This window comes from Rhinoderma darwinii, chromosome 11 (genome assembly GCF_050947455.1).
Source record: "Rhinoderma darwinii isolate aRhiDar2 chromosome 11, aRhiDar2.hap1, whole genome shotgun sequence".
In the NCBI taxonomy this organism is placed as follows: Eukaryota; Metazoa; Chordata; class Amphibia; order Anura; family Rhinodermatidae; genus Rhinoderma; species Rhinoderma darwinii.
In genome coordinates, this window is record NC_134697.1 from 20034045 (window position 1) to 20059889 (window position 25845).

At 40.8% G+C, this 25845-nt stretch overlaps 1 protein-coding gene across 1 annotated transcript in view; it reads right to left on the minus strand.

Annotated features, from left to right (window-relative positions):
* The window catches only part of ADAM12 (ADAM metallopeptidase domain 12), a 407169-nt gene that overhangs the window by 157142 nt on the left and 224182 nt on the right, over positions 1–25845 (minus strand). The window contains exon 5 of the mRNA XM_075843108.1: positions 3108–3184. Coding sequence (XP_075699223.1) covers positions 3108–3184 — 77 coding nt within the window. The remainder of the gene's footprint in view (positions 1–3107; positions 3185–25845) is intronic.

Sequence of the window (25845 nt, forward strand, 5' to 3'; positions counted from 1 at the left end):
AAGAAGCATGGTTGGGTGGGAGCCGAAAGATGAATTCCCCGTTGTTTGAAATATTGCAGAAAAGTGGGGTTGACACACTTTGTTCAGTCATCTGGGGAATAGCACAATACTTGAAAAATCAATAAATAGCAGTTCCCTAATAGACTCTTATTACAGGAATCCATCATGTTACAACTGGGATTGCTCCAAAAACAGAGCAGAGAAATTGAGGGGAATTCAAATTCCTCACATGTTCCCTGCAAACCCTCAGCAGACATCCCATATTACTATACCCAATCTATACCATTCTTCTAGTGGAGATTACCAGTATGTAGATACTTTTACAGTGTACGGATGTAGCCATCTTTATCTAGACTCTGATAACTTTCTGCAGCGTGATATCACACAAAAAAAGCCATTGAAAAAGTGAAGATAAAGGATCTTGCCACTGTGTATTTAATGCGTTAAAAGTCAAGATAAAGATGGCTACATCTGTATATTAGGGAATTGCATTATTAGGTTAAGCAGGCCTTCAAGAAAATTAAATCCCCCATGGCTTCTCTGCAGCCCAAAAGCAGACACAGGTGATTTTAGATTATCCCATGTTTTATGTGCCATCTGAAGGATATAAGGTGCCATAAACAGCAGCCTGTATTTGCTTATGGACTCAAAGTTGGAAACCTATGATCAGAATTATAGATGGATGTGTTGGATAATACCCTTTCAATATAATCTGCTAGTACATATAGAGGTATTTGAAGGGAAGCCCAAATCGGTACCCCCTATTTTAGCCAGAGAAGAAAGAAATTAAAAATAGAGATTAGAATTAGAGCCCAGAAACTCCTGTGTTCCAGGTAGTAGCTCTTCTTATTGAGCCACCAGGAATCCTGGACAGCTCGACTGCTGAATCGGTTGTCTAGCTTTTCTTGATTTTTGCCTCTCTGGATTCTTTGCCTTAATTACCGCATTGGTGTCACCCTTTTGATTTATATAAGCCTGGCCGTTGCACTTCCTTATTGCTGCTTATTTGTGTACTGAACTTGGATGGTCTCCTGACCAAGTCTCCAACTCACGCTACAAACTGTTGCTACTCAGCTGTGTACCGAACCTGCAAACTTTTCTTATTATGCCCCTCTTGCCTGATCCTTTGAACTACTTGACTCCGAATCTGCTACAGACATTGACTGTGGTTCCCATTCTTGAGGACCAATGTCATCCATGCATTATTTCATCCATGGCTTCCACGCACAACCACCAATGTCAGTAATGCTAAGCTTGGTCAGTCTCCCAGTGGTTCCCCTCGATGTGCCTTATCAGCTAATTTCAGAGATATCTACATCTAAAAAAAAGGAGGTTGGCCAAAAATTCTCCAAAAGAAGACTATTCCTAACATAACCAATTGTGATACATTTTCTATACCCTATATTCTATTTTTGAGAGAGCTACCTCATCTGGAAGACCATTTTCCACTATAAATTTGGGTGGTAGTCTTTTTATTATTTCATATTCCTCGACTGTGCTCAACTTTAGTCCCCGAGCACTGATCTAAGGGTGCACAGCTATGAGAGCACAAATGGTTTGCTTTTTAATTTACTTAATTTGTGACAATTTGGTGCCCCTCCATTTGTGTACTAAACAGTCAATTTCAAGCTAATGACCCATTAATAAAATTTCATCAAACCAGAGAGGAAGCGAAGAGAGTGATGGGGATGAAATGTCACAGAGCTGCATGGGGGATAATAAACTAATAAGCTCATCCATCTATATTTGGTTGATCTCCCTTTATTAAGCAGCATAGATGATAAAGATAATGAAAATATTGAGGGCATTTTTGCATTTCTCCCTTGTGCCAGATATTTTTCTAAAGATGCAAAATGTAAAACGGGATTAAAAAATAAAGAAAAAAATTCTACTTGGAGCCATTTTCCAAAGGTAGTGCTTTAATGCCAATTTTTGATAATTACAGTGATTAAACCATCGCTGTGGGCAAATGCTGTGTTAATTATTGCATATTGAGGTCATTGTTTGTTAAATAATTGTATAATGAAGTTTAGAACGAAAATCAACACATTTCGTAAGCTTGAAACATAAATTGTTTAATTGCATTGCTCAGCTCGAGTCCTCACCTTAATGGAGTTAGCCTGTTGGCAAGACAATTTTAAGGTCTGTTTAGTTTACGCTTTGCAGGGCAAAGGGGTTATTTTATAAAAGTGGATTATATAGGAAATTATACTGTCATATTCTATTAAAGAAAATGGTCTAAAATTGTTACGACTGTCGAGTCTCAAGATAAAAAGGTTTTCTACATTTCGAGCAAAAAAATGTTTCGACAACCGGTGCGACGTAATGGAAATTGGCACAGAAGCATTTTCAAACATTCTTGCACCCAGGTGACCGGTATATCATGCAGAGAGCATTCTAAGGAAAGCACTCTAATTATGACTTCAGCATAGAATTCTACTGATCACTGTACCATGAGGGCAGCACTCTAGTCGTCACTACACCATACACAAAGTATTCTCATGATCTCTGTACCACTCACAGAGTATACTAGTAACTAATACTATACCATGAAATTAACACTCTAGTGATCACCGTATACTGTAGAGAGCATTCTAATGCTCACTTTGCTATACAGAGAACAGTTACTGATCAGTATACCAGACCGTGCATTCTAGTTATTGATGTACTGTACATGTGATCACTACACCATACAAAAAGTATTCTCATGATCACTGTACCAGTGTCTTCTAGTGGCCACTGCTAAACCACAAACTGAGCATTCTAATATTCACAGATTAATATAGAGAGCATTCTAATCTTGACTTTACCATGCAGAGAGCATTTACTGATCAGTATACACCGAGAGGATTCTAGTTTACATTGTGTTGTATGTAGAGCATTCTTGAGAGTGCTATATCATACTCAGACCATTCTAGGGAACACTTTATAGTATAGAGAGCATTCTAGTGATAACCGTACCATTCTAATGATCTCTGAAACATATACACAGTATTTACACTCTAGTGACTGCTACTGTATCTTATACAAAACATTGTAGGGACGCATCCCACGTTACCTTCGCACAAATTGAAACTTACATGAAGAATAGATACACAATGCTTTACCTGAGGCCAGAGCGGAAGCTTAAACTGACCGCTGAGCTAGGATATCCCTCTACCTCTCCATGGTAGTAGCAGCGATCCTTAAAGAGAAATACCATAAGTCACTCCTCATGTTAAGTAGTTAGCAATGATCATTACAGTTCTATTGACAAAATCTTAATACAGAATTGCAACTTTACAAGAGAAAATCTGGATTTTATACAGATGAGAGTTCAATGCAAATCACAAAAAGGAAAATGGACAATGAAAGGAGTGATTCTTCCATACAAATAAAGAGAAGATTTACTAGCAAGTTGTAAATGCCTTTATTTAATGTTATTTCTGTGACTGATTGACATGTGGGAAGGCATTATATAGATTTCTCTAAAGAACAAAAAAAAGTCCCTTGCAAATGGGCAGTGTCTGTTATTGCATCACTCAAGAAAACGGGATGAGCTCCTATACCAGACACCGCCATAGACAAGAGTGGTGCTGTTCCTGGAAAACACGGAGACCCTTTCTTTTCATCTCAGACAACACCTTTAAAACCTAGAAAGAAAGCGAGAAAATACCACAGCGCCACATGGTGAGCAAACGAACAATGGTGAATCAAATGTTCACCTTTTGGGGTTGTGCAAGTAGTAGGCACAACTCTACTGTAGGCAGGTAATAAGTGATGTAGCTGCAGCTAGATCCAAACCGGTGGTCAACAGACAACAGCTCAAAGAGACAAGCCTGATGAAGACACCAGTCCAGCGACAAAACGTGTAGCCTCAAACTGCCTTTAATGTTTTAAACCCAATAAATCCCATTTATCACCTCTTTGTCTGGACTTGAAATTGATGTTAGCAGCGATGTACTTTGGTCCACAATTTTTCTCCCTTCGCAACACCTTTAAAAGGAGAACTTCAGTCAAGAGTGACAAATCTATTCTCTCAAATTGTATGTGTTCCTAATTTGCACCTTATAAAGGGTTTAGGCCCCTATTTTTGCCATTTGCTTTCTACATTGTAGTAGCTAGTGGTTGTTGTACCCCCGAAAAACACAATACTGATAAGGCAAATTTTTCAAAATTCACTTATCTCTAGTGACACAGCTTTAGTAGCGAGTTTGACTGTAATATGCCAATCTATGAAGCAACATGATCCGGATGACTCGGATAACAAAACGGGTGTGATTTTGGGGATGTGACTTCATGTTATGACCTTATTATTATCTAATATCCTTTGAGTCTAGGACAGTGAGTGGGTGAATGCCAACATCCCTATTGGCCTGGGGTAGCTCAGGTTAATGCCAGCTTCCATAGTAATTTAGGTACTGAAGGGGTCAATGCCTACATTCTTAGGGTTATTAAATGTATTGAAGAGGTAAATACAAAGATCCCTGGTGTTTTAGGGCCATGAAAGGGGTTAATGTAAGAACCCATGGTGGTGTCTGGTGTTAAGGCCCTTTTACACGGGCCAATGATCAAGCAAATGAGCGTTCATATGAGCGCTCATTCCCGATCATTGCCCTGTGTAAACAGGGCAACATTTAGCCGATGAACAAGCAAACGCTCGTACATCGGCTGATCTGGTTATTTATGCAGCAATAAATATTATCGGTGTCGGCAGCACATTTCCCTGCATAAACAGGGAGATGTACTGCAGACATGATGGAAAGGTATGAGGAAGAGCGATCGTAGTAACAATAGCATTGCTCCATGTGAAAGGAGTAAATGAGCACTGATCAACGTCCTGTCTCCGTGATCGCTCTGGCTGTGTAATAGGACCCTTACCTCCCGAGCCTCCTAACCTGATAATGGATCAGGGCATGAAAGGAAAGAGGACTCTGCGGGTGTGGTTGAGTAGAGCACTGTGCCAAATTACAACGAGGGGAGATCTCCTTCAGCAGGAGACAAATTATACACCAGGACTGGCCTCCTGGTATAAATGATCAGGCTGGCCGGACAATTATTGGCGGGGTGGCAACCCTATCTATTCCCTTAGGCCCTGCGCTAAGCATAACATGGTACATCTGTTTTTCTGGGAGTGTTCATGAAATCTATTTTGGTCTTCAATAAATTATAGATTCTGCGGGGTTTCAATGGGTATCTTGCATTACCCTTTTAAAATTATTTTGCACCATAACATGGAATAAGGATGTTTCCTGAAGGGATGCCAATAAAAACAAATACCTTATTAGTCTATAACAGGGGTCCGCAACCTGTGGCCATGGCCGGCCTTAGCTATGTTCGACCAGTGCGGTCGCACAGGGCGCCAGCCGCCACACTGCAAGAGGGGCGCCAGCGGGTGTGTGTATCCCACGCCGTTGCAACTACCAGCGGGGATACACACACTAACTGCAGTCGCCTTTCCACCCCGGCGCTTCTTCACTTAATGGCCGTCGCTACCGCTGTAGCAGCCATAGCTGCTGCTAGCGGTGACACCGGGCATGAGGGCGGTGGCGCCGCTAGCAGCTGCTGCGGCTGCTATAGCGGTAGCGACGGCACTATAGCAGAGCAGGGAGGTATCTCCCAGCTCTGCTGTCTACTAGCGCCACTGTAGCTCCCTGAAGGAGCGGAATACCCGTGTGGCCGGGGATTCCGCTCCTGGAGCGCTGCTTCATGTTTCTGTCCATATATGGACAGTGACATCAGGGGAAACTCCTGAAGCGGAATCCCCGGTCACAGCATTGCAGACTATGACCGGGGATTCCACTCCAAGAGAAGTTAATGGTGTTATGGACACAGACGACATGAGCTTCTCCTGAAGTGGAATCGACGGTCATAGCGTCTGTAACGCTGTGGACGGGGATTCCGCCTCTGGAGTTTTCCCTGATGTCACTGTCCATATATTGACAGAGGCATCAAGCAGCGCTCCAGGAGCGAAATCCCTGGCCACACGGGGAATCCGCTCCTTCAGGGAGCTTCAGTGGCGCTATCTTTACTGGAAGTGCTATCTACTGGGGGGCTGTGGGCTGTGTGGCACTAACTACCAAGGACAACTGTGCAGGAGCACACAAAATACCCATCTTTCCGGGTATAAAAAAAAAAGTGTGGAAATAAACTAAGATATAACTTTTATTTAATCTAGCTAAAAGGATTAATCAACCAGGGGGCTGTGGGCTGTGTGGCACTACCAACCAGAGGGCTGTGGGCTGTGTGGCACTACCAACCAGGGGGCTGTGGGCTGTGTGGCACTACCAACCAGGGGGCTGTGGGCTGTGTGGCACTACCAACCAGGGGGCTGAGTGGCACTACCTACCAAGGGGTTGTGGGCTGCATGGCACTACCAACCAGGGGGCTGTGTGGCACTACCAACCAGGGGGCTGAGTGGCACTACCTACCAAGGGGCTGTGGGCTGTGTGGCACTACCAACCAGGGGGCTTTGGGGCACTACCAACCAGGGGGCTGTGCGGCGCTACCAACTAGGGGGCTGTGCGGCACTACCCACAAGGGGGCTGTGCGACGCTAGCCACAAGGGGGCTGTGCGGCGCTACCCACAAGGGACTGTGTGAGCTTTTTTTTTCCTGCGTCTTTTGCATTCGCTTCGACAGCTTAAGAAAAAACACAAAGAAAAGGCCACACAATGCTGTCAGTTGCTGAAGGAATTTTCAGGCAGATTTTTTTTGCCTTACAAAAAACCTGTGTGAACATGCCCTACAAGTGGAGTGCTTGTTCTTAGCCATTTTCTGTCTCTCTCAAAACAATTTTTGGTAGGGGAGCCCTGAGGAAATTTTGTTTGTTTTCCAGTGCTGCCTCGTGTCCGAAAAGGTTGGGAAACTCTGTACTATGCTACAGGGTCCCGTCATGGAGCAGCTCAGTTCGTCATGGCAACGGGGCCTAGGTGAGTACAATTTTTGTTTTTGTTTGGGGGCACTGTCTACAAGGGGGAGGTTCGGGGACTGTATGGCCCGATCTACAAGGGGGAGGTGGGGGACTGTATGGCACGATCTACAAGGGGGAGGTGGGGGACTGTATGGCAATGTCTACAAGGGGGAGGTGGAGGAATGTATGGCACGATCTACAAAAAGGAGGTGGGGAATTAAGGCACTGTCTTCAGGGAGGCTGTATGGCAAAATCTACAGGGGGGCACTATACTGTGTGGGTGCCACTAAGCGGACATTATACTGTGTAGGGGTTCTACAGATGGCATAATACTGTGGGCACAATTAGAGGACAAAATACTGTGTCCTTGAAGGGGTCGTAATATATTATATTATTAAATATTATTATTATACTGTATGGGGCACTAAAGGGGCATTATAATTTTTTTATGGGGCATTTTTTTTTAATGATGGGGTGGGGCGCCGAAATATCATTTCGCACAGGGCACCATCTATCCTATGGCCGGCCCTGCCTGTGGCACCGGTGCCACAGCTGGCACGTGTGGTATGGTTTGCTGATACAGTTCCCTCTCCTGGTGTCCAGCGTTGTTGTATGCTTGGCGGCGCTGAACACAGGGAGAGAGTGGCGCTTCATTATGCGCTTGGCGGCACAGATCCCCAGGAGAGAGAAGCACTTCAGTGTGTTTATCGCCGCTGTACACACAATGCAGCATTGCTCTTTTTCCTGGTGATCAGCACTGCAAAGACAGAGTTCAGTAGTCGCTCTGTAAAAGAAAAAGTTAGCAGCTCTCTCTCCTGTGTGCACCCACCCCAAGCTGCTGTTCAGTAGCCGTTGTCTCTCCTATATGAACCCCCAAGCTGGTGCAGAGTAGCCACGGTCTCTCCTATGTGCGCGCCCCAAATCTGGTGTTTAGTAGTCACGATCTCTCCAATGTGAACTTCCCCAGATGGTGTTCAGTAGCCGTGGTCTCTCCTATATAAACCCCCAAGCTGGTGCTGAGTAGCCACGGTCGCTCCTAAATCCGCCCCCCCAAATCTGGTGTTTAGTAGCCACGATCTCTCCAATGTGAACTTCCCCAGCTGGTGTCCAGAAGCCGTGGTGTCTCCTATGTGAACCCCCAAGCTGGTGCCGAGTAGCCACAGTCTCTACTATGAGCACCCCCAAATCTGGTGTTCTGTAGCCGCGGTCTCCCTAATGTGAACCACCCCAGCTAGTGTTCAGTAGCCACGGTCTGTCCTATGTGTGCCCCCCAGCTGGTGTTCAGTAGCCTCGTATGCACAACAGATGGATCATCTTTGCAAGGAAAGTCAGAGACTAAAGTCACTCTGAAATTAAAGTTTAATTAATTGATTAATTGCTTTATGATGTCACATACGTGGTAACAGTTGGTCTTATATGACTTTCCTGTTTGCATGGCACACTGAGTACGTCATCATAGTTTTTTTTCTATTTATCCGCACGCCATACAAAAAAAGCTGCCTACCCCTGGTCTATAAACTAATATAGAGAACACCGACCCTTCATAAGAACATTTCACACATAAGTTAGCACCCAAGTACTAAAGATAGCCCTGTTTCTCCTGTTACTGCAGCCATGACCCTCTGAAAAATGCACCACTCCATTCAGTGCTTACATTAAGCTCCATGGAGGCCGTTTTTCATCTAGGGTAATGACTTCTATTTGACAGTGATATAATCCTGAATCCTTTTGCAGACGTTCCTTCTCCAATGATCATTTCCCCAGTTGAGACTTTATTTCACCGTCCATCCAACTACTCCTTCTGATCCTACTTCAAAGAACAGGCTCCTTCCCCCCAAAAATGTGATAAGAGATAGCTCCCATTCCAGTACATGACCTCAACTCATTATATGATGACTGCTCTGGAAAGTAAGGAACATATAAAGTGCTGCCAAACCCCCAGCCTCATTTCCTGGTGAAGGATATAATGCTGTTAAACTTAGAGGAATAAATTACACATCATCCCAAAGATGTTTCATCTGCAAATACTTGACTTAAAGCTGTTAAAACAAAAGCTGTAATACTATACATTTGTGCACATAGCGTTCCATGAGAGAAGCCAACGGAGGCATAACAGTACAAGTTCTATAGTGGTCATTCATCAAAGTTAAGGTATGTCTGGAATATGGTAGCTGGCAAAGCCTTTACATATGCCTGGACGCACCCACGACTCCACGAGTACTGTATTCAGCTATTGGTATCGGTTATTTTACAGCCTGATAAAGACGCTAGTCCATCAGCCCCCCACTCAGAGTAAAATTACCATCAGCCCACCACTCGCAGATGGCCAGTAGATAGTACCACACAGCCTCCTGTAGGTAGTGCCACACAGCCCCCTGGAGGTAGTGCCACACAGCTCCCTTGTAGGTAGTGCCACACAGCCCCCTTGTAGGTAGTGCCACACAGCTACCTTGTAGGTAGTGCCACACAGCCCCCTTGTAGGTAGTGCAACCCCCCTGTAGATCGTGCCACACAGCCCCCTTGTAGGTAGTGCCACAGAGCACCCTTGTAGGTGGCACCCCCCCTGCTGTAGCTCCCTGAAGAATCCATGTGGACCGGGGATTCCGCTCCTGGATGGAGCGCTTGATCTTTCTATCCCTATATGGACAGTGGCTCCAGGGGCAACTCCTGAAGCGGAATCCCTGTCCACAGCGTTGCCAATGCTGTGATCGGGGATTCCGCTCCAGGCAAAGCCATCTACAAAGGGGCTGCAAAAAATCTCCTCCTCCTCACAAGCACTTCGCGCTGGGAGGAGGACAGAAAGCACGGCCGTGGCAGTGGTTCAGAGGAGTGTCGCAGCAACCCTGGAGGTTTCTGATGCAACTCCAGGGTGCCACGGCACCCCGGTTGGGAATGACTGGTGTACGGGATAAAAATAAATTCTATGAGCCGAGCACAAACGAAGCGGCACAGTGCTCACTTACAAAGTAAAATAATTCATGAGGTTGAAAAAAAGACAGGTCCATCAGGTCCAGCCTATAATCCTACAGTCTTAATCCAGAGGAAGGCAAAACCCCCGTGAGGTTGATGCCAATTGCCTTATTAGGGGAAAACTTGAACTCTTCTATCTTTTAATATTCAAGTTTTCACACTGGCCATTAGAGCACACACACGCACACACACGAAGACGTTTCCTACTTTTGCAGCTAATTTGTCAGCTGTGCTGTGTAAACTGGGACAGAGTCAGCAGAGTAATCTCAAAATCATTTGAGGGTGGGCAAATTAATGACAGCTTTTTTTGTACTGAAACCTAGATAAGGCAGTATATTAACACTATACCCACAAATAAGGCTCTGTTTGCAACTCCCCTATCACTCCCTGGTCTTTAGGTTTAAGAGGCTGTACTCCATCACTTCCTAAAGCCTGTAATAATCTATGACATCTATCTTAGTAGTTCATTAAAGACTTTATGTGCTTCACATTGCCAACCAGATCTCTAAGAAGGTCCACAGGATATCTGTCCACAGATGGGTGTCCCTAATGCAATAGACAAAGATTTGATCGATATGACCAATGTCCTTGTATTTTTTAGGGTTGGGACGCTGGAGATTAAATTGATAAACATTACTTCTCTAGTGGATAACCATTCCCAGCATTGCAAATAGCATTCAAACACATAATGAATGATGCATGATCATTATTAATAAGATTTCAGTTAAGACTTCTATTTGCATATATAGAGTGGAATGATAAAATGTCAATGCATGCAGGGGGGATTATTTAAAATATTGTTCAGCATTGACAAATACTGATCTTTCATACTTAAAGGGGTTTTCCAGGAAGTAAAAAATGATGGCCTATCCTCAGGATAGTCCATCAATAGCTGATGGGTCGGTGTCCAAATCATGGGATCCCCGACGATCAGTTGTTTTGAAGGGGGTACAGCGCTCGTACAAGCTCTGCTTCCCCTTAATTTCTTCTTGCTCACTGTGAATCTTCGACACACATTGAGCGGCGATTCACAGGTATTGCAGCCTTTTGTCCAATTCACTTCAATGGGAGAAAAGGCTGCAATAACTGAATCGCCGCTAAATGTGTGTCGAAGATTCACAGTGAGCAAGAAGAAATGAAGGGAAGCAGAGCTTGTACGAGCGCTGTACCCCCTTCAAAACAACTGATCGTCGGGGATCCCAGGAGTTGGACCCCGACCCATCATCTATTGATGGACTATCCTGAGCTTGTACGAGTGCTGCATCCCTTCAAAAACAGCTGATCGGCGGGGGTCCCGGTTATCGGACCCCGTCCCGTCAGCTATTGATGGCCTATCCTGAGGATTTTTACGTTAACTGTCTGGAAAACCCTTTTAAGAAAAATTAGTTATCTGTCTTGACCATATTGCTCATTTACATGGTCCAATTATTATTACAAATGCTCACAAATGTTTGGTTCTGAAAAAGAATCACATCATAAGTGGACCATGAAGTGAATCTTGACCTTTTATCGTCATCATCATCATGTTGTATTTGGACCCAACACTCTGTGCTGATTCAATTCTAAAAATATATTTTTAGGGGTGCGTTTTTCGGATTTAAAAAGATAAAAGTCAGTCCTCCTGTAGCTTAGAAGCCAGTTGTATACAGTTTTATTATTGAGTTCAATGTATAAATGTATGCAGTAAGCTCCTAAGCCCCCCCTAGTGGTGGCTACAGGCTTTCAGAATTACAGTACATTTTTTAACTTATTGTCTGCAGGAGATTTGGAGCTATGTATCAGAAAAAAAACCCAGATCTGAACCCTACAAAGAAATATTAAAAATTTAAAAGCTGCCGAATGTTGGACCAATTAATAGGGGACGTGCAATTTAAGACTATCTAGAGTGAGATATTGACTTCTAGGGAAAACAAATAAATGGAAAATATGAGGCATTTTCTTCAATTTGTAGGTCAACTATTTGTAAATTTCCTGTCCAAAATTTGGAAATATTTAGGTATTCTAACAGATTTCCCTTCCCAGGTACAGTCACGGGCCAATGCAAGTTACAAGAAAGAAATTACCACCAACATTCACCTGCTGGAAGCACTTGGAAGACAGAACATTAAACTAGTATTATCCCCCACTCCCAAGCTGAAATTCTTCTACCTGCCCATATCCAAGTTTATACAGCTCTTTGCGAGAAATCTGTTCTGCTCTTTATACTTACTGGAGAGGTTTGATTTTTTTCTTCAATCTCCAAAATTAGGTTTAATTTAAAATAAAGTGTGACAGATCAAATTTCGAGAATAAATCCACTCCATGACTGACTAATGCAAACCTGTCTCGGGTCCTAAGCTGAACTGTCATACGTTTGGTAACTTCATCTGCTCAATGGAATTGCGAGAATGTTCAGCATTTTACAAAAAAGGCCTAAAAAAATTGGAAAATGAAGTAATTGCTTCATTTGCTAACAGGACTGGATTGCTACCTCTGAAGACACCTAGAAATTCAGAATATATACTGTCGCAATGGAAAACAGAGGCTAGAAGCTGTACTACTATATATGTCTGTAGCCTATAGTTTTATAAAATATTTTTGGTATATATTTCATTATATAATTGGATAGTATTTATAGATATATTATTGGATAGTTGTGTAGTATAGTTTATTATTGGATAGTTGTATAACATAGTATATTAAAGGGGCTTGCCCAACAGGGACATTTATGGCATATCCACTGGATATGACAGAAATGTCAGATATTTGCTGGTCCCACCTCTGAGACCCGCACCTATCTCCAGATTGGGGCCCCCTAAACCCCGTTCTACTTTTCTCCATATCGGCTGCCTCCCCGGCCACTTCCTGGTTAGGTGGTTGGGAGTTACAAAAACAGCGTAGATTGCTGAGCTACTCGGTTTCTGTAACTCCAATACAAGAGAATGGCCGTTACGGAAGCAGTAAACACTTCTGTACATATCCTATATAGGCTTATAGTTGATAAGTTGTATTTATGAAATGTGAGTCAAGTATTAATTTATTGATCACTGTATGTACTTCCTATTTATACTTGCCACTTTGTATTTGCTTGAGAAAGATTCAGGTGTGATCCAAAACGTCGCTCACATGGTGGTAATTAAACCAACATTTTTTCATCGATTCTGAAGTCCTGGTGCTGTGGGTAATCCAGATCCAAGGATTGTAGGGAAATATAGAAGAAACCTCACAGCACTCCGATGTAATAAACAAAAGTGGTTATTCAGTCAAACCACAGCCGCAACGTTTCCGTCCTACTATGGGACCGTTTTCAAGCAAGCATTCATATTCCTTAAGAGGGTATATGAAGAGGGTCTTCATAAGACAGCCCTTTCAAAGTATCACTGTCATGTGACAGTGGTACTTTATTCATGGACATCCATAAAATGCCTATAAAGGGGTAAAACAGCTGAGTTTGGTGGTGCTGTGTGCCGCCTCTGCAGTTGAAGTGAACATGTGAGTGGCATTTCAGCCGGGGGTGCAATGAGGAAGATCTGGAGGTTCGGGACCCCTGTTCTTCTCGATCGGTGCAGGTCCCAGTGGTGAGGCCCCCAAGATAATTATCACCTATTTTGGCACAGCCCCCTTAATTAACATAAACATATGTTCCGTGTATCCATATGTCAATTCTCACTTTATCAGGCAACCCAGGGCCACCTATAGGTAGGGGTCTACTGTGCCTATAGGTAAATATGGTCCTGATTCTGTTGGATTATTATAATGTGTTTAAAATACCATAAAGAGATTGCCAGCTTTTGTTAGTGGGGTCCCCAGGTTGTCCTGCCACTGGGACCCCCAGTGGTCAGTTTTAATGTTTGAGGGAACCCAGCAGGAAATGTGCACTTCCCCTGCAGCGCCACCACAGGTGAAATGTATGGCCCGACATTAGGACACAAAGTTGTGGGGAATTAACCAAAGGATCATAATGTTAACCAACAGAAGAACGGGGCCCCATTATAATCTTTGCTATATGGCCCCCTCACCTTAATGTATGCCGCTGCATCTGATGTTTATTTAGCCAACAGCTTGAGGTAGAAGAAGTTGGTTAAAATTAGAAAAATTATTGGATGTAGTACACTAGACAGATCTGCATTAAAGGGGTTGTCCAGTTTTATGTAACTAAAGGTTAAACATTGTATAATAAAAAAAAAAACACTATGCATCTTTCCAATGTGTTTGGCGTTTTAAAACGTCACAATTTTTAAGATTTCTGTTTGCTATCCAGAGGGCGACTGGCTCTTTAAATCATGGACTGCTCACATTTAAGTAACAGAGCACATGTGTCATTTGTTTGAAATATGGAATAGTTTCAGACTTTGGATATAAACCAGAATGAACTGAAACCCCAAGCATTTTATAAAGTTTATTTATAAAATTACTGTGCTTTTTATCATTACTGTTGATCATCCTTGTATTGTGACATCACAGTGTTTCTTATCCCGGTACTGTGACATCACTGTGTTTATCCTCGTACTGTGATATCACTGTGTTTATTATCCCCGTGCTGTGACATCACTGTGTTTATTGTCCCTGTAATGTGACATCACTGTTTCTTATCCTTGTATTGTGACATCACTGTGTTTATTGTCCCTGTAATGTGACATCACTGTGTTTCTTATTCTTGTACTGTGACATCACGGTGTTTCTTATCCTTGTACTGTGACTTTAGTGTGTGCATTAATTCAGCACTATGATATAAATGTGTTTATTATTTCTGTACTATCACATCACTATTTATTACTACTGTACTGTATCACAGTGATTATTATCCCTGTACTATGACATCACGGTTTAGAATATTTGCACTGTGACATTGCTGCATTTATTATCTCTGTACTATGACATCACTGTGTTTATTATCCCAGTATAAATATTATAAACAGTGATGTCATAGTACAGTGATAATAAACCTTGATGTCAAAGTACAAGGATAATAACCACAGTAATAATAAACCGTGATGTCATAGTACAGTGACATTTCTGCATTTATTATCTCTTTACGATGTCATTACTGCGTTTTTTTTATCTCGGTTCTGTGACATCACTGCGATTATAATACCTGTACCGGGTCATCGCTGCATTTGTTATCCCTTTACTGTTAGAGTTTCTATTAGGCTCCATTCTCAGTATTTCAAGTTATTCCTTTAGGAATAATCCTTTCATTTTACAAAATTATAGGGATTCATTATAATCATTCATGTTCTGCACATATTCCGTATGAGTATAAAAATGACCATATTATCATTTATTAAAAAAAGTCAACTTTACAAGTAATTTCCCTTTAATATTCATTTATGCAGATAACTTTATATAAGGAGGGATAACTATCAATTTTTTGATCCTATTACAAACGCTTCAACCACAAAAGCAGAGAGCCTATTTGTTATATCCAAATAATAAATAAAATAAATACGGAAAAAGCAGCAAACAGTTCCACATGTTTAATCTGCTCTGCAAATGAAATAAAATATGCATGATTGAGCTACGTCTAGTAAAATGCAGCTGTCAGGCATGTGGCTCCTTGTTTAGATTAGCATTTTTGGAAAATGACTAAATAGACACCGGCCACCCTTGAGTAAAAATGACTAAATTACTTCTAAATCACTGAAAACATCTCAAGCCCATAAGATGAGTGATTAGTTTCAGTGCACATTGGGGATAGTGGTGAAGAGAAATGATCGTGCATCGGACTTACACAATGATTATGATTCAATTGTCTGTGTGAGCTGGAAATCAATTTGGATTTCCAAGTTCCTCCCATTGAGTTCCATCCATGAGCCAACAAACCTTATATTCATGTGTAGCTGCACAGGGGCCAATGACCACCTTAAAGCGACCCTCCAATTATAAATATGATGGGGTATATGGAGTAATATTACCTGGTGCCTTCCAGTTGCCGCCCTTTGCCGTGGATCCACCGTTTTAGGGTCCCCTCTGTGTTGTCTCAAAATGGCCACAGCGCTTCTCGGACTGAGTCTAAGACGCTCCCTCTGTTCACAGATTGGACAGAACTTCTCACGTGAGGAGCTCTGGCCAATCTGAAAACAGTAGGAGTTTCTCAGTCTCCTAGTCTAAAGGAGCCCTGCAGCCATTTTGGGACAGCACAGAGGGGACCCTAATACGGCATAGGGGGGCAGCAGGTAAATGTTGTCCCAGGATCGGAGGGTTGCTTTTAAAGAAAAATAACCGCTTCCTACTGTCTAGTAAATTGCATGGACTGCCCATATGATACCCAAGGTTCATTATGTGTGGGCTGTGATCCACCAAAGAAAATTATTGAGGGGTCTTCAAGAGCGCCATGAAGAAGGTGCTCCACAATGGCAAATTAATGGCCCCACATACTGTTCATGTAGATAGGCTTTCCTGGTCTTTGTCTTCTGATTTTCTCTTCACCGTTCATATTTCTAATACACTTCTTACACATCACAGTATGATACGGAGAAATCCTAGTATTAGCTCGATCGTTATTGATAGGGGAGACTTAATGGAAAGATCTATATTAGACCAACTAAATTCTTGAGTTCCTACACTAGTCTCTTCAAGATTTATATGATGCATCCCCATTTAAAATGCATATTCTATAAATACGTTTATGACGTATTGAGAACTCGGTGTCTTATGGGACCGTAACAACTCCAAACCAATAGGGACATATCACATATCACAAAGATGGTAATGTCATGGTGCCACTAACAAAGCTACCCCTTACTTATGTTTCAGGTAGAGGTGACGAGCATAGAAGCCACAGACTTTAGAGTACATTGACTTGTGAACCTGCTCCTCACCCATCCTATCAGACGACATTTTAATGGAACTCATTTACTTGAATGTTTTGCTCTTTCCAGGCTGCAGAGCATGCTGCCAGAAGCCAAATATCCCTTAGGTCCACAAGTTATTTGATCTGTTCGTTCCACTTAATGATGATGTATTGTTTGAGATCAAGTCATGATTCTCCTTCACGGATGGAGATTGGGGAATCCTTCAATAATTAGCACTAAATTATTTTATTTTTTTCATGACTGGCTGGACGACCCAGCCTTGAAATGGGCCATAATGGTTCTTAAGAGATAAAACCGTACATTGATAATACAGAGTTTATTCCTCAAGACTCCTATAATTGAATTCCTGGCAAGTAAAGCCTTGAAAGCTATTCCTGAGTGAATGTATATAGACATCCATGTGCTTATAGGAATCCATGAAGTGTGTACATGCAGGAGACAGCTTATTTTCCAGTTTACTGGCCATGTAAGTCCCAGTAGAGGGCTAGATCCCATTTAACACATTATATATCATTTTAAATATAACGAACATTGGTCTAGACTTGGTTTATATACAAATTATGGTCATCTATTTTAAGACACGGTCATATTTTTCTCAATTATTTCTCAATAAACTGACTTGAAGAAACAGCTTATTCCAGATGTTGAGATATGACAGAGAGATTGAGGAAGACCCAAAAAAGCCTTCTACCGCAGCACTAGAAATAGGCAGTGCAGACGTATGATGAAACATCCCATCATTGTACACAACAATGTAGTAAGTCTAGATAGGGCTTCTTGCTCTACAAATTAATTTATTTTTAAAATGTACGAATATATATTCGAAATTGAAGAGGAGAAACTAAGGACCGCACATCCACACCATTAATTAATTAACATGAACATGAGGTTCTTTGTTAACATTTTGATCAAATTGTATAAGCCCACTTGCCACTTCACGGCGACCTCCTTTAAGTGGGTCCCTACAAAACCGCACCAACAGAGGGAGCAGGCCAGAGGCCCAGAAGCACCCCTGCTGCCATGCAAAGCCAACTTGGCTCTCAGCCACATCCCCCCACAAGTGCAGCACCACAGCAACAGATACCACCACACAAGTGAAAAGATGAAATTAACTCACCTTTAGATGCTTCCCCCAGTAACCAACCGAGAGCACAAGAGCAGAAACACTTATGAGATCATTCCTTAATTAAAATCAGCTTGGTCAAAAGCATGGAGTGCTGGTACCACTCTTACCACTTGTTGTGGTGCCGTGTAGTGGTGTCTGATTCTGTGGTGCTTGGCTTGGCAGCAGGACTGCTTGTGGGCCTCTTGGTTGCTCCCCCTGCGGGTGCGGTATTGTGGGGGCGGGCACAGCCATGCGGTGCTGCAACCAATACAGTAGGGAAACACAAAGTAGGTCGATGTAAAGTGGCAAGTGGGCTTAGAACCTCATGTTTATTGATTAATATTGTGGATGTGCGGTCCTAGTTTCTCCTCATCAATTTGAATATGTATGTATGTATGTATATATATATATATATATATATATATACATACATACACACACACACAATGCATTCTGAAAGTCTTCAGACTCTTTACATTTTTCATATTTTGTTATGTTGAGGCCTTATGCTAAAATATAAAAAATGTCACGTTTTCCCCCCATCATTCTGCACTCAATACCCCATAATGACAAAGTGAATACAGAATGTTAGTAATCTTTGCTAATTTATTGAAAACTAAAACCTAAAATATTGCATGGATAGAAGTGTTCAGACCCTTTACTTAGTACTTCGTTGAAGCACATTTGGCAAGAATAACAACCTCCAGTCTTCTTGGGTATGATGCCACAAGGTTTCTACACCTGGATTTAGGGATTTTCTGTCATTCTTCTGTGCAGATCCTCTCCAGCTGTCATGTTGGACGGGGACCGTCGGTGGACAGCAATTTTCAGGTCTCTCCAGAGATGTTCAATTGTGTTTAAGTCATGGCTCTGTCTGGGCCACTCAAGGACATTCACAGAGTTGTCCCTGAGCCACTGCTGTGTTGTCTTGGCTGTGTGCTTAGGGTCACTCTGGATCAGGTTTTCATTAAGATTATCTCTGTACTTTGCGCCATTCATCTTTCCCTCAACCCTGACCAGTCTCCCTGTCCCAGCCACTGAAAAACACCCCCACAGCATGATGCTGCCACCACCATGCTTCACTGAAGGGATGGTATTGGGCAGGTGATGAGCAGTCCCCAGTTTCCTCCATACATGACGCTTAGAATTGAGGCCAAAAAGTTCACTCCTGTTTTTCGCAGTCAGAGTCCTTTAGGTGTTTTTTTTTTTGCAAATTTCAGGCAGCTTTCATGTGTCTTTTACTGAGGAGAGGCTTCTTTCTGACCACTCTGCCATAAAGCCCAAATTGGTGGAGTGCTGCAGTGATGGTTGACCTCTTGGAAGTTTCTCCCATCTGCACACAGGATCTTTGAAGCTCAGCTAGAGGGGCCATTGGGTTCTTTGGTCACCTCGCATGCCAAGGTCCTTCTCCCCGATTACTTGGGTTTGGTGGGGTGGCCAGCTCTAGGTAGATTCCTAGTTGTTCCAAACTTCTTCCAATTAAGAGTCTGAATACTTCTGTCCATGCAAAATTTAACTTTTTCATTTTTAATAAATTTGCAAACATTTCTAAGGTTGTAAACTGTTATTATTATTATAACTTTGTCATTATGGGGTATTGTGTGTAGAATGATGGGGAAAAACCTTGATTTTTTTTTATTTTAGCATAAGGCTTCAACATAACAAAATGTGAAAAAAGTTTAAGGGTCTAAAGACTTTTCGAATACAATATACACACACATATACAATGTACACACGCACACACACACACACACACACACACACATACACACTAGATTAAATCATGGCAAACAATGCCACTTGGGTTGGGTCCCGTCAAAGTTTTATCTTTGGGACCCAGGTGCTCCTCGCAAGAGTCATGTGACAGGCAACCATACTTTGTGTAAATGTAAATATTGCTATGATCGGTCTTCACATTTATGATCGTGCCACCAATAGTGATGATTTTTCCGGTGGCACGATTGCTGAAAATCCGTTAAAAATTACAATTTCATTGTTAATCTTCCCCTTCATTCACACTGGTCAATTATTGTTACAGGTTTTTAACGAAAAGCCATATATAAATGTTATCTCCTAAGTTAAAAGCACAATGATACAATACACCATTGAAAAATGAGAACGTTTCTGTAATCCAATTCCGGGCAGAATTGATGGTATTCACAGTAATAGTTGTAATTATTTTGTGAGATTTATTTCCAAGGTCTGCCATCAATTAGTACATGTCTTGCTCTGACAGAAGTTAGCGCTCATCTGTGTTGTCATATATTTTACGTGAAAAATTATTGATGCCCATATTTCATTTGTATAACCGTTCTTCCATTTGGCAGGCTAGCAGAACTAACAGGTTTGCTTTGACAATTCTTGTAATGAGGAAAACCAGTGAGAAAATATTACAATACTTCTTGTGAATAAGAAGGATATGGGGTGCTCATATATTATTGATTTATTGGGAAGATTTCTGTTAAAAAGGGAAAGAATTCCCCTTAATTAACTAATGCATGGTAAACTTTGCTTTTTACTTCCCTTCCATATGCAAATATTACATAGACTATTGTGACAATTAAGCATTAAAGGGTGTGTATACTTTTACAACTATATTTCATTGCACTGGCGCATCTAAAATAAACGCACCATGATAGATATAGGGTATGTGGAAGTGGTTGCTGATGAACCAGGAGGTTATTAGGCTTCAAATTTGATCATATTATTCCCAATTGAATGATATTTGCAGAATCATGTTCACATATTGTCACTCAGAACATAGTTCTTACAATTTACATTATGGTCCCGGTTTTGCTGGTTTTCTCCTATACATATACTTTGTGAATAGATCATTATGTAGTGACTGTAACAAATATAGGACTTTTATTTTGCAACCAATTCAAAAATAAATGAAGCAACTTTGCATATAGTTTTATGTAAACCTATGTGTCTCCATGGTTACAGACTACAAACAAAACCTGTAGGTAGTCTGATGCTGTAGTCATGTGTTATTCTCTTTCCTCTGGCCACTCTTCATGCTAACCTAGAGACATTAGAAGAATAAAGTAACACATGACTGTTGGATGAGATCACACACATTTGTAATCTGTAACCATGGAGACACATAGGTTTGCACAGAAGCTTTATACACAAAACGCTAAGAGTTTTTCCATCAAGACGATCAGCAGTGGGTGGGCTCTCAGAGGGGGCTGCATAAAGTACATGACAGATTCTCTTTCATTTTTTTTATTTGCATTGGCACAATAAGCTGCTTGCAAATCTGGCCATATATTTTAATAAAATACAGTATCAACCAATCAGAAATCTCTCATTTAAAGTGTATCTCCAGTTTAGAAGAATTTTGCATAAATATAATGAAAAATCCCAATACTACACAGAAGTTAGAGAGAACCTGTCTCCACTTTTCCGCTCTATAAACAGAAGGGAGCGTATGAGAAGTTAATTCAAAGGTGACAACCAATATGGCTGCACTTCCTGCTGTAACACTAGAAAAAGAAAAAAAGACACTTCAACAAAGCAGAAAAAATATCAACATCTAAGCAAATAAAGTTACCAATATTCCAGCAATTTTTCATTTGAGATGGAAATCTCTTTAACCTCTTTCCACACCGCTCGGCGTATGTGCGGGACAGGCGTAAATAGTATTTCCCACACAGTGCCATCCATATATGTAGCAGGCTCATGATATGTATCATCCATGGGAATTGGCTGATCATCCCAATTCCGCCCATTTAACCCCTAAGATGCCCTCGGTCAAGAGCAAGCACGACACCTAAGGGTGTTCACATGGGCTATTCTTAGCCGTTTTTCGGGCCGTAAACGTCCCGAAAAATGGCTGAAAAATTTTAAGCAAAACGCCTATAAAGATCTGCCCATTGATTTAAATGGGAAATACAGCGTTCTGTTCCGACAGGGTGTTATTTTACGCCTCATTTTCAAAAAACGGGGCGTAAAAAGATGCCCCGTAAAAAGAAGTGCATGTCACTTCTTAAGGCCTTTTTTGGAACAGTTTTTCATTGACAATAGAAAAACAGCTCCAAAAACGCACGTAAAAAAACGTTTCAAAAAACGCCTGATAAAAAAAACGGCAAATCAGAGGCGGTTTTCCCTTGAAAACAGCTCCGTATCTTCAGCCGTTTTTTTGTTAAGCGTGTGAACATACCCTGAGGCCTTATTCACACGGACCTATGTTAATGAATGGGGCCGTTCAGACTGTCAGTGAATTTCACGCAGCGTATGTGTGCTGCGTGAAACGCACGACATGTCCTGTACTTGCCCGTGTTTCGCGCTGCATGCACCCATTGAAGTCAATGGGTGCGTGCAAATCGCGCTCGGCACATGGAAGCACTTCCGGGTGCCGCGCGTGATTCGCGCAACAGAAGTAAAATAAATGAATGAAAACAGAAAAGCACCTCGTGCTTTTCGGTTTGCAAACATAAAAACAGAGTGTCATAATGATGCCGGCTGCGCGAAAATCACACAGCTGCGCATCCATATGCTGATGCCACACGGACCTTTTGCGCGCGCAAAACGCAGCATTTTTTGCACGCGCAAAACGGACACCTCCGTGTGAATAAGGCCTAAGGGTGTAAGAAAAGGGCTAAGGCTCCCTCTGTCGCCTAATCGGTCGACCTTTTGATGAGATTGAGTGGTGCCGTTGGGTTTTCATGATAGCTGGTGACCCAATGAAGGTTCCCAGGTCCTGCCTAAAAGAAGTTATGGCTGGCGGAATGATTAAAAAGTTTCCATCCTTTACTTCAAAATTGTCAGCGTCCTCCAACGCGTTAAAATCCTGTATATGCTGACTATATTCTTACAGTGTTCATATCTATCAAGTTACCAATCTACTATAATAATTAGGATGATAGGAATGATTTCCAGCACTACAGCAAAACAAACATTATCCAAAGTATGAGCACATACCACCTGTAGCTTAAAAAAACGTACCAATCATAAAAAAAACAACAAAAAGTCTATTTCCCGCAAACCCCATGATCATCGAGGAAAAATTACATTCGATATTAAATATCTACAATTGTTTAGACGAACTAAGCCTAAAAACAGATGACAAAGGATTCTGGGATTGCATCAGCGAGGAGTCATGTCGTTTGCCTGCTGGACACTAGATAAGAATGCATAAACTTGCAAGAGAAGCAGATTTCCTATTACAGACAAATATTGAGAGTCATAACATATGCCGTTAACATTGCTTTGACCTTAAAAGTGCTTTTAATTTTTAAAAGAGCATATATTATTTTCGGCAGTAATTCTAGACCTTGGTCTTTTCCAGCTGTTTTTTGCCTAGAGGCTCCGGCTAGACTGTTCGGTCCCAGGACATCAGTAACATGAAATATAAATATGGTCCGTAGGGGACAGCCAGTGATGTAATTCACTCTTTACAATGCAGAATTCCAGGAGACAAGTAGTTTCAGCTGAATTAATTTGCACCCTGAACACATCAACATGAAGCAGAACTCTCGCAAACACTGTATATTTAGCTCTGAGGCTTCAGTTTCATTATTAAAATAAAATAAAAAAATTGGCTTGATTTTAAACATCTCAAAAATGGTTACTTTTTAGCTTATTTGATACGAAAACGGTTTTAGTTCCAGTAGGTTATTCATTATACTGGTTAAATAGCAGACCGTAAACACTTCTAGGGTGTGAATTATGTTCTATGGAACACGGTGTTGTACTGTTATGTGTGCGAGTGATAGTTTTAAAGGGCATATTTAAAAGGGGCTGTCTGGTTTAGAAAACCAATTTCACAATTCCCTGTCAGAGGGAGGGGGTCCCACATTCAGGAGGCTCACCTATTAGTCAAAGATTAAATCGGCTACAAAGAGAATCTTTTTCTCTGAAGGGCTCAGTTGTAATGCTTCATATATCCTGCGGTGGTGCTGCAGAGAAAGTGAACACTTGCTGCAAGGTACCCTCACATATTAAAGGTGATCGTTGGGGCTCCAACGATGGAAGCCCGTGTGATCAGCAGCAGCTACACAAGTCTCTCTGATAGTTTGCAACAATGTATCAGTCCGGTGTCTAGGCTGTTTCGCTCAGATAGCGTTGCCCCAACTGGATACAATTGTATCCATTTCTCAGCTGAGTTCAGGACTAGGCATGTACGTTTGCAGCCTGTGAATCACTGACATTGAAAAAAATATCTCTAAAAATGGTGAGGAATTGAAACAAAATAGATAAGAAAGTTGTAGAACTTTACATTTATACAGTGATTAACCCCTTACCGCATTTCGACCTAACTGTACGTCCATTTTAGCGGTGCCTTGCTGCAAATGGATGTACAGTTACGTCCGTTAGATGGTGCGGGCACAAGAGCTATGCATGTGCCATCAGCAGTGGGTGCCGTCTCCAATATTCAGTTGGATATCGGCTGAATTGACCGAGATCGGGAGTTACCTCTGACCTCTGCTTTTTTAACCCATTAGGTGCTGCGACCAATAGCGACCGTGGTTTCAAGATGGGGAACAGAAGGATGGGGTTCTCTCGGTCACCCACGGGCACCTAATGATTTAATTACGCAGCGCCAACTGGTTACTATGATGATTGAGCAAAGGCCCCCCAGGCCTGCCATAGCTGTATGCCACCACCTGAAGGCACCTCCTAATAGATTGGCTGTTACTCTTCCCAGACCAGACCAAAGCATTATATTAAAGATCAAAGAATTGCAATGTCAATTCCCCTAATGGAACTAAAAAATAAATCAAATAAAGTTTAATTTTAAATAAAAACAGTCTACACATTAAAAATATATATATAATTTTTCGCAGTGTAAAAGCTTTTATTTTGTAAAATTGTAAAAACAAAATACACACGTGTGGTATAGGCTACGAGTCTCACACTCGGCCGGGTAAATGGGCCACACAAAGAAAAAATGTGAAGTTGACGGCCGCATTACTTTCAAATTTGATACAATACAAAATTATTGTTAATCGATTCGTTATTTGAACTGCTATAATAATAATACATTACTATAATACTACATTACTATAACAATACTACATTACTATAATAATACTACATTACTATAACAATACTACATTACTATAATACTACATTACTATAACAATACTACATTACTATAATAATACTACATTACTATAATAATACTGCATTACTATAATACTACATTACTATAACAATACTACATTACTATAATACTACATTACTATAATACTACATTACTATAATAACAATACTACATTACTATAATACTACATTACTATAACAATACTACATTACTATAATAACAATACTACATTACATTACTATAAAAATACTGCATTACTATAATAATACTACATTACTATAATAACAATACTACATTTACTATAACACTACGTTACTATAACATTACAATAACAATACTACATTACTATAATACTACATTACTATAACACTACATTACTATAACACTACATTACTATAATACTACATTACTATAATACTACATTACTATAACACTACATTACTATAATACTACATTACTATAATACTACATTACTATAATAACAATACTACATTTACTATAATACTACATTACTATAACACTACTACATTACTATAACAATACTGCATTACTATAATAACAATACTACATTTACTATAATACTACATTACTATAACACTACTACATTACTATAACAATACTACATTACTATAATAACAATACTACATTACTATAATACTACATTACTATAACAATACTGCATTACTATAATAATACTGCATTACTATAATAATACTACATTACTATAATAATACTACATTACTATAATAATACTACATTACTATAATACTACATTACTATAATACTACATTACTATAACACTGCATTACTATAACATTACTACATTACTATAATACTACACTACTATAATACTACATTACTATAACAATACTACGTTACTATAACAATACTACATTACATTACTAGAATACTACATTACTATAATACTACTACATTACTATAACACTACGTTACTATAACACTACGTTACTATAACACTACATTACTATAACACTACATTACTATAATAATACTACATTACTATAATACTACAT